Consider the following 8,962-nt stretch of genomic DNA (forward strand, 5'->3'; position numbering starts at 1 on the left):
TCCTGCCACTGTCCCCACCGCCATTGTCACCTTGTCCCGTCCCACAGAGAATGGCCAGGCTATGGGACATCGCTCCTGTCCCCGCCTTTGTCACCCTGTCCCCATCCCATGCGGATATCGCGACCCCCCAGCCCCGCAGGATGCGCGGGGGGCCGCGGGGGGATCCCGGGGGCCCCGGGGGGGCGGGTGGCGGGGCTGACCCCCGCCCGGTGGCTGTTTCCTGCCCTGGCTGCTCCGCCACGTCCCTTGGGGACCGGGAAGTGTCTGCGATGGCCCGGCCGGTGTCGCAGCCGGAGCCATTCTCAGCTACCGCCGCTTCCTTTTCCTGAGCTGCGAATAACACTGAGTCACCCGCGGCCCCCCCGAGGGGACACTGCCACCCCCGCGAGGGGACACTGCCACCCCTGACCCCCCGAGGGGACACTGCCACCCCCGCGAGGGGACACTGCCACCCCTGACCCCCCCGAGGAGACACTGCCACCCCCGCGAGGGGACACTGCCACCCCTGCCACCCCCCCCGAGGGGACACTGCCACCCCCCCGAGGGGACACTGCCACCCCTGACCCCCCCGAGGAGACACTGCCACCCCCGCGAGGGGACACTGCCACCCCTGACCCCCCCGAGGGGACACTGCCACCCCCCCGAGGGGACACTGCCACCCCCCCGAGGGGACACTGCCACCCCTGACCCCCCCGAGGGACACTGCCACCCCCCGAGGGGACACTGCCACCCCTGACCCCCCCGAGGAGACACTGTCACCCCCGCGAGGGGACACTGCCACCCCTGACCCCCCCCGAGGGGACACTGCCACCTCCCCGAGGGGACACTGCCACCCCTGACCCCCCCGAGGAGACACTGTCACCCCCGCGAGGGGACACTGCCACCCCTGACCCCCCCGAGGGGGACACTGCCACCCCCCCGAGGGGACACTGCCACCCCCCCGAGGGGACACTGCCACCCCTGACCCCCCCGAGGGGACACTGCCACCCCCCCGAGGGGACACTGCCACCCCTGACCCCCCCGAGGAGACACTGCCACCCCCGCGAGGGGACACTGCCACCCCTGACCCCCCCCGAGGGGACACTGCCACCTCCCCGAGGGGACACTGCCACCCCTGACCCCCCCCGAGGGGACACCGCCACCCCCCCGAGGGGACACTGCCACCCCCCCGAGGGGACACTGCCACCCCTGACCCCCCCCGAGGGGACACTGCCATCCCTGAATCCCCCGAGGGGACACTGCCACCCCCCCGAGGGGACACTGCCACCCCCGCGAGGGGACACTGCCACCCCTGCCCCCCCCGAGGGGACACCGCCACCCCCCCGAGGGGACACTGCCACCCCCCCGAGGGGACACTGCCACCTCCCCGAGGGGACATCCCCATTCCTGACCCTCCGAGGTGACACTGCCACCCCTGTCCCCGTGTCGCTGCGTCCCTGCATCCCTCCCCGAGGGTTCCTCGCAGCCTCGCGGCATCAGCACAAATCCCAATTAACCCCCCGCCCTAATTAACCCATCCCCACACGCCTGGAATGCTATTCCCGGTTCGAGAGTTCTGTTCCCAGTTGGGAAATTCTGTTCCCACTTGGGAAATTCTGTTCCCAGTTCAGGATTTCTATTCCCAGTTCGGGAATTCTCTTCCCAGTTGAGGAATTCTGTTCCCAGTTCGAGAATACTATTCTCAGTTTGGGGATTATGTTCCCAGTTCGGGAATTTTGTTCCCAGTTCGGAAACGCTGATCCCAGTTTGGGATTTCTATTCTCAGTTCCTCTTCCCATCCCAAACCTTCCCAAACCCCAAATTCGGGGTTTGGGGTCCCCCCCCCCCATCCCAGGGAGCCGCGTTTCCCTGGAAGCGCCCCCGGGTCACCGCTGTGTCACCGCTGTGTCACCGCTGTCCCCTCCCGGAGGGTTCGGAACCCCGGGGTGTCACCTCTGTCCCCTCCCGGAGGGTTCAGGACACCGGGGTGTCACCTCTGTCCCCTCCCGGAGGGTTCAGGACACCGGGGTGTCACCGCTGTCCCCTCCCGGAGGGTTCGGGACACCGGGGTGTCACCTCTGTCCCCTCCCGGGGGGTTCAGGACACCGGGGTGTCACCTCTGTCCCCTCCCGGAGGGTTCGGGACACCGGGGTGTCACCTCTGTCCCCTCCCGGGGGGTTCGGGACACCGGGGTGTCACCTCTGTCCCCTCCCGGGGGGTTCAGGACACCGGGGTGTCACCGCTGTCCCCTCCCGGGGGGGTTCGGGACACCGGGGTGTCACCTCTGTCCCCTCCCGGGGGGGTCAGGGGGATCCCCCCGAGGGTCGGGGGGTTCTCGGGGGGGCCCGGATGTGTCGCTGCCCTTTGCACAGGATGCGGCCGCAGGAAAATCCAACTTTCCTGGAAACCGCTTCAAAGTGGAACCAGGGATGCTGGGAAGCCACGGCAGAGCTGTCCCCGACCTGTCCCCAACCCTGTCCCCATCCTTGTCCCCTCCCTGTCCCCAGCCCTGTCCCCAACCCTGTCCCCAATCCTGTCCCATTTTTTCCTCCTTCTCCACTTCAGGAATAATCCCATCTCCCTGATAACCTGGCAGGACCGAATTCCCTGGAATTCCCATCCCAGGGCTGGGAATTTTAGGGCAGGAGACAATTCCCGACAATTCCAGGGGCACCAAAATGGGATGGAAGGAATTAAATCCCATTTTTTTTTTCCTCTCTCCACTTAAGGAACAATCCCATCTCCCTGATAACCCGGCAGGACCGAATTCCCACGCCAGGCTGGGAATTTTGGGACAGAACAGAATCCCAAACAATCCCAAACAATCCCAGACAATCCCAGGGGCGCCGAAATGGGACGCAACCAAGGAAACCCCATTTATTTATTTTATTTATTTTTCTTTTTTTCCTCTCTCCTCTCCAGGAACAATCCCAGAGGCAGCTTTGCCCGGATAACCCGGCGGGATCGAATTCCCATTTCAGAGAATGGAATGGAATTTCAGGGATGTCAATGGAATTCCCATTTCGGGACTGGAAATTTCGTGGCAGGACACAATTCCAGGGTTGCACTTTGCACCAAAATGGGATGGAAGGAATAAAATCCCTTTTTTTTTCCTCCTTCTCCACTTCAGGAATAATCCCATCTCCCTGATAACCCGGAGGGATCGAATTCCCTGGAATTCCCATTCCAGGGCTGGGAATTTTAGGGCAGGAGACAATTCCCGACAATTCCAGGGGCACCAAAATGGGATGGAAGGAACGAAATCCCGTTTTTTTTCCTCTCTCCACTTAAGGAACAATCCCATCTCCCTGATAACCCGACAGGACCGAATTCCCACGCCGGGAGTGGGAATTTTAGGACAGAACACGATCCCAAACAATCCCAAACAATCCCAGGGGCGCCGAAATGGGACGCAACCAAGGAAACCCCATTTATTTATTTTATTTATTTTTCTTTTTTTCCTCTCTCCTCTCCAGGAACAATCCCAGCGGCAGCTTTGCCCGGATAACCCGGCGGGTCCCCGGGAGCATCCGGCACGGCAGGAAGGAGCCCGGCAGGAGGAAATATTAAATCCTGGGATATAAACACCGCGCCGGGAGCAGCTCCACCCCAAGGCCACCCCCCTAAAAAACGGGGTCCCGGCGGGGTGGAGCCACCAGAAGCGGGGTGAGGATGGAGAAGAGCAGCTTCGCCATGGCCAAATTCGGTTTGGAGCACAAAGAGGCGATGCCCAAGCGCGACTGCGGGTTTTATGTCAAATATATTTTCCTTTTCACCTCGCTGATCCAATTTTTGATCATCCTGGGCTTGGTGCTGTTCATGGTGTACGGGAACGTCCAGGCGGGCACCGACACTCACCTGAGGCTGCTGGAGGAGCAGGTGCAGAGTCACTACGGCAGGATTGTCGCCCTGAGTGCCACCAACGCCAACCTGAGCCGCGCCCTCAATGCCACCCTCAAGGACAAGGACAAGCTGCAGGCGGTGGCGCTGAAGGTGCAGAGGGAGCTGGAGAAATGCAACAGCAGCCAGAATTCCAACAGCGGCCCGCAGGTGAACAGCCCCGCACCGGATTTTTGGGGAGGGGAAGGGGGGGTGGCACAGAGCCAGGGTGGCACAGAGAGATGGAATTCCCTGGAATTCCCATTCCGGGGTTGGGAATTTCGGGGTAGGAGACGATTCCAGGAGAGCCAAAATGGGATGGAAGGAATGAAATTCTGATTTTTTACTCCCTCTCCATTTCAAAAATAACAATCCCAATGCCCTGATAACCCGGCAGGATGGAATTCCCTGGAATTCCCATTCCGGGGTTGGAAATTTCAGGGTAGGAGGCAATTCCAGACGATTCCAGGGGCGCCAAAATGGGATGGAAGGAATGAAATCCTGATTTTTTTTTTTTTTTTTTTTTTTTTTTTTTTTTTTTTTTTTTTTTTACCCCCTCTACACTCCAGGAACAATCCCAGCACCCCGATAACCCGACAGAACCGAATTCCCTGGAATTTCCATTCCCGGGCTGGGAATTTCGGGTGTCGCCTCCTCGTCCCCTCGGGTGGGGGTGGCGAGGGGAGAAGGGCGAGGGTCAGGGTTTTCGGGATTTTTTTGTGATTTCGGGGTTTTCTTCCTCATCCTCTTCCTCCCTTTGCACCCGGAACTCTCCCAGTACCCAGCAGGGGATGCCAGGGGGAGTTTTTGGGATGCTCTGACCCCTCTCCCCCTCTTCCTCTTCCTCCTCTTCCTCCTCCTCTCCGACTCCCGGCGCCTCGTGCTCGAGCTGTTTTTGGGATTCTCTGACCCTTCTCCCCCTCCTCCTTCTCTTCTTCCTCCTTTTCCCTCTCCTCCTCCTCCTCTCGTGCCCCCTGGAGCTCTCCTAGAGCTCACCAGGGGATGCCGGGGGGAGTTTTTGGGATGCTCTGACCCCTCTCCCCCTCTTCCTCCCCCTCCTCTTCTCCAACCCCTCGTGCTCGAGCTGGTTTTGGGGTGTTCTCACCCTTCTCCTCTTCCTCCTCCTTTTCCCTCTCCTCCTCCTCCTCTCGTGCCCCCTGGAGCTCTTCTAGAGCTCACCAGGGGATGCCGGGGGGAGTTTTTGGAGCGTTCTGACCCCTCTCCCCCTCTTCATCTTCCTCCTCCTCCTCTCCAACTCCCGGCGCCTCGTGCTCGAGCTGTTTTTTGGGGTGTTCTCACCCTTCTCCTTCTCCTCTTCCTCCTCCTTCTCCCTCTCCTCCTCATCCTTCCCAGCCCCCGGAGCTCTCCCGGCGCTCCTGAGGTGGTACCGGGGGTGTTTTTGGGGTGCCCTGGCCCCTCTTCCTCCTCTTCCTCCTCTTCCTCCTCCTCTCCAACTCCCGGCGCCTCGTGCTCGAGCTGTTTTTGGGATTCTCTGACCCCTCTCCTCCTCCTCTTCCTCCTCCTCTTCTTCCTCCCGTTCCCTCGGGGCTCTCCTAGCACCCACTGGGTGACGTCGGGGGGTCCTTGGGGGATACCCTGACGCCTCTCTCCCCTTCCTCTTCCTCCTCCTCCTCCTCCTCATCCCCTGCAGCTCTCCCGGCGCTCCTGAGCTGGTGCCGGGACTGTTTTTGGGATGTTCCGAACCCTCTCCTCCTCTTCCTCATCCTCCTCCGGGCTCTCTCTGTCGCCTGTGGGCACCGGGATGATGCCGGGGAGAGTTTTTGGGGTGCTCTCACCCCTCTCCTCCTCCTCCTCTTCCTCCTTTTCCCTTTCCTCCTCATCCTCCCGTTCCCTCCGAGCGGGAGATGCCCGGGGATTCCCTTCGGGATTCTCGGACCCCTCTCCCCTTCCTCTTCCTCCTCCGCTCTCCCCCAGACCCCTGAAGTGGTGCCGGGGGTGTTTTTGGGGTGTTCTGGTTGTTTTTGGGGTGCTCTGACCCCTCTCCTCCTCCTCCTCTTCCTCCTTTTCCCTTTCCTCCTCATCCTCCCGTTCCCTCCGAGCGGGAGATGCCCGGGATCCCCAGGGATTCCCTTCGGGATTCTCGGACCCCTCTCCCCTTCCTCTTCCTCCTCCGCTCTCCCCCAGACCCCTGAAGTGGTGCCGGGGGTGTTTTTGGGGTGTTCTGGTTGTTTTTGGGGTGTTCTGGTTGTTTTTGGGGTGCTCTGACCCCTCTCCTCCTCGTCCCGCCCAGCTGCAGGAGCTCGTGTACCACCAGGTGATGCTGACCCAGTGCCACATGCTGACCGCCGTCATCAACACCACCTGCAACGGTGAGGGACACCCCCACCCCAAAAAACAACCCTGGGGACCCCCTCCCCACACTCCTGGGACCACAGAACTCTCTGAGGACCCCCAAAATCCCATTCCCACCCTCCTGGGACACCCAGAACCCCCTGAGGACCCCCAAAATCCCATTCCCACCCTCCTGGGACACCCAGAACCCCCTGAGGACCCCCAAAATCCCATTCCCACCCTCCTGGGACACCCAGAACCCCCTGAGGACCCCCAAAATCCCATTCCCACCCTCCTGGGACACCCAGAACCCTCTGGGGACCCCCAGAATCCCCTTCTCACCCTTTTTTGGGACCCCCAGAACCCCCTGAGGATCCTCAAAATCTCATTCCCACCCAACTGGGATCCCTCGAACTCCCTGGGGACCCCTAGAATCCCCTTCCCACCATCCTGGGACACCCAGAACCCCCTGAGGACCCCCAGAATCCCCTTCCCACCCCTTTTGGGACCCCCAGAATCCCCTTCCCACCCTCCTGGGACACCCAGAACTCCCTGGGGATACCCAAAATTCCATTCCTACCCCTTTTGGAACACCTAGAACCCCCTGAGGATTCCCAAAATCCCCTTCCCACCCCCTTTGGGACCCCCAGAATCCCCTTCCCACCCTCCTGGGATACCCAGAACTCCCTGAAGACTCCCAAAATCCCCTCTCCACCCGCTTTGGGACCCCCAGAACTCCCTGGGGACCCCCAAAATCCCATTCCCACCCCTTTTGGGGCACCCAGAACCCTCTGGGGACCCCCAGAATCTTCTCCCCATACCTTTTGGGACCCCCAGAATCCCCTCCCCACCCTCGGACTACCCCAGGCACCATTTTCCCACCCTCCTGAGAACCCCCAGCACTCTCTGAAGACCCTCAGAACCCCCTCCCCACCCTTTGGAACCCCCCAACTCTCTCTTCCCACCCTTTGGAGACCCTCAGCACCTCCTACCCACCCCCTGAAAACCCCCAAATCTTCCTCCCCACCATCCTGGGGACCCCCAACACACCCTGAAGACCCTCAAGACCCCCTCCCCATCCTTTGGAGCCCCCCAACTCTCCCTTCCCACCCACCTGGGCACCCCCAGCACCCCTCAAGTGACCCATACCAGGCAAAAACATCACCCCCAAACCACGGGGCTGCCACCCGGGGATCCCAAATCCCCCAAACCCAAACCCTGTCCCCCACCTCCCTCCCCAAGCCGACAAGCTGGAGCTGCAGCGACAACTACACGAGGCCACCTCATCCAAAAAAACCCTGGAGGGAAACAACCAGCAGAGCCGAGCCGAGCTGGCCAAAGCCACCCAGGAGAGGGACAGGTGCCAGCAGGACCTGAAGAGCGCCAGCACCGAGGGTGAGCTGAGCAGGGTGGAGCTGGAGGTGCAGAAACACAAGTGCAGCTCCCTCCAGAGCGACTTGAGCGAGAAATTACCGAGGATTTCGGAGCTGGTGAGGCAATTCCAGTGCAAGGATGCCGAGAACGAGCTGGGGCAGATCCGGGCCCGAGTGGAGAGCCTGTTCCGGCAGCAGCAGGAGCGCGACTCGCAGTTCATCTGGAAGGGGAGCTGCGAGCTGAGCGTGCGGCAGTGCCGGCTGAACTGCTCCCGGGAGCTGCAGGAAATGCACAGGAGGGTGCAGGACATGGAGAGACGCGAGAAGGAGGCGGCAGAGGAGAGGAGGAGGATGGAGGCGGAGAGGGAGAAGGCGGGGAAGGAGCTGGAGGAGAAGAGGAAGGCGGCGGTGGCGCAGGCGGAGGCGCTGAGGGAGCAGCTGGTGGCGTGTATGGCCAAGGTGGGGACGAGGGGACACGGGGAATTTGGGATATGGGGACATGGGGACATGGGGAATTGGGGATATGGGGACATTGGGGACATGGAGATATGGGGAATTGGGGATATGGGGACACGGGGATATGGGGATATGGGGAATTGGGGATATGGGGACACGGGGATATGGGGAATTTGGGATATGGGGAATTGGGGATATGGGGACATGGGGATATGGGGAATTTGGGATATGGGGAATTGGGGATATGGGGACATGGGGACACGGGGAACTGGGGATATGGGGGCATGGGGAATTGGGGATCTGGGGACATTGGGGACATGGGGATATGGGGAATTGGGGATATGGGGATATGGGGACACGGGGAACTGGGGATATGGGGGCATGGGGAATTGGGGATCTGGGGACACGGGGAACTGGGGATATGGGGGCACGGGGAATTGGGGATCTGGGGACATGGGGATATGGGGAATTGGGACACTGGGGACACTGGGCATTGGAGATATGGAGAACCAGGGAGTTAGGGACATGGGGAATTGGGGAGTTGGGGACATGGACAATTCGTAGGGACATGGGACATTGAACATGGGGCACTGGGGACAGGGACACTTCTGCACTGGGATTTTCCTTCCTGACTCCTGGATTTGGTTGGTGTGGGGTTGGTGCCACCCCTGACCAGTGCCACCCCTGAGCGCAGTGTCACTGCTGCCACCCTGAGCAGTGTCACGGTGCCACCCTGGCCCGTGTCACCCCTCTCTGGTGCCACCCTGGCCCGTGTCACCCCGCAGGTGCCCCACCTGGCTCTGCAGGGCTCCCGGCTGCCGCTGGGCTCCGGCCGCTCCGGCTCCTTCCCCGCTCCCGGCCCCTACATGGAGCTGCTGGGGAGCCCGGCCACGCTGGGCACGCTGGGTGAGTCCAGCAGGGACTGGGGACACTGGGGACACTGGGGACTGGGGACACTGGGGACACTGGGGACACTGGGCCAC

The 8,962-nt window shown here is 61.5% G+C and overlaps 1 protein-coding gene across 1 annotated transcript in view; it reads left to right on the forward strand.

Moving 5' to 3' along the window:
- Positions 1 to 3,587: 3,587 nt before the first annotated feature.
- PLVAP (plasmalemma vesicle associated protein) overlaps positions 3,588 to 8,962 on the forward strand; it is a gene marked incomplete at its 3' end in the record, with an annotated part of 6,114 nt that continues 739 nt past the window's right edge. Inside the window, exons 1-4 of the mRNA XM_079328401.1 lie at positions 3,588 to 4,029; positions 6,110 to 6,188; positions 7,393 to 7,982; positions 8,765 to 8,894. Of these exons, the coding sequence (XP_079184527.1) occupies positions 3,652 to 4,029; positions 6,110 to 6,188; positions 7,393 to 7,982; positions 8,765 to 8,894 (1,177 nt within the window). The 5' untranslated portion in view covers positions 3,588 to 3,651. The remainder of the gene's footprint in view (positions 4,030 to 6,109; positions 6,189 to 7,392; positions 7,983 to 8,764; positions 8,895 to 8,962) is intronic.

Source organism: Erithacus rubecula (assembly GCF_903797595.1).
Source record: "Erithacus rubecula genome assembly, chromosome: 28".
Taxonomy (NCBI): Eukaryota; Metazoa; Chordata; class Aves; order Passeriformes; family Muscicapidae; genus Erithacus; species Erithacus rubecula.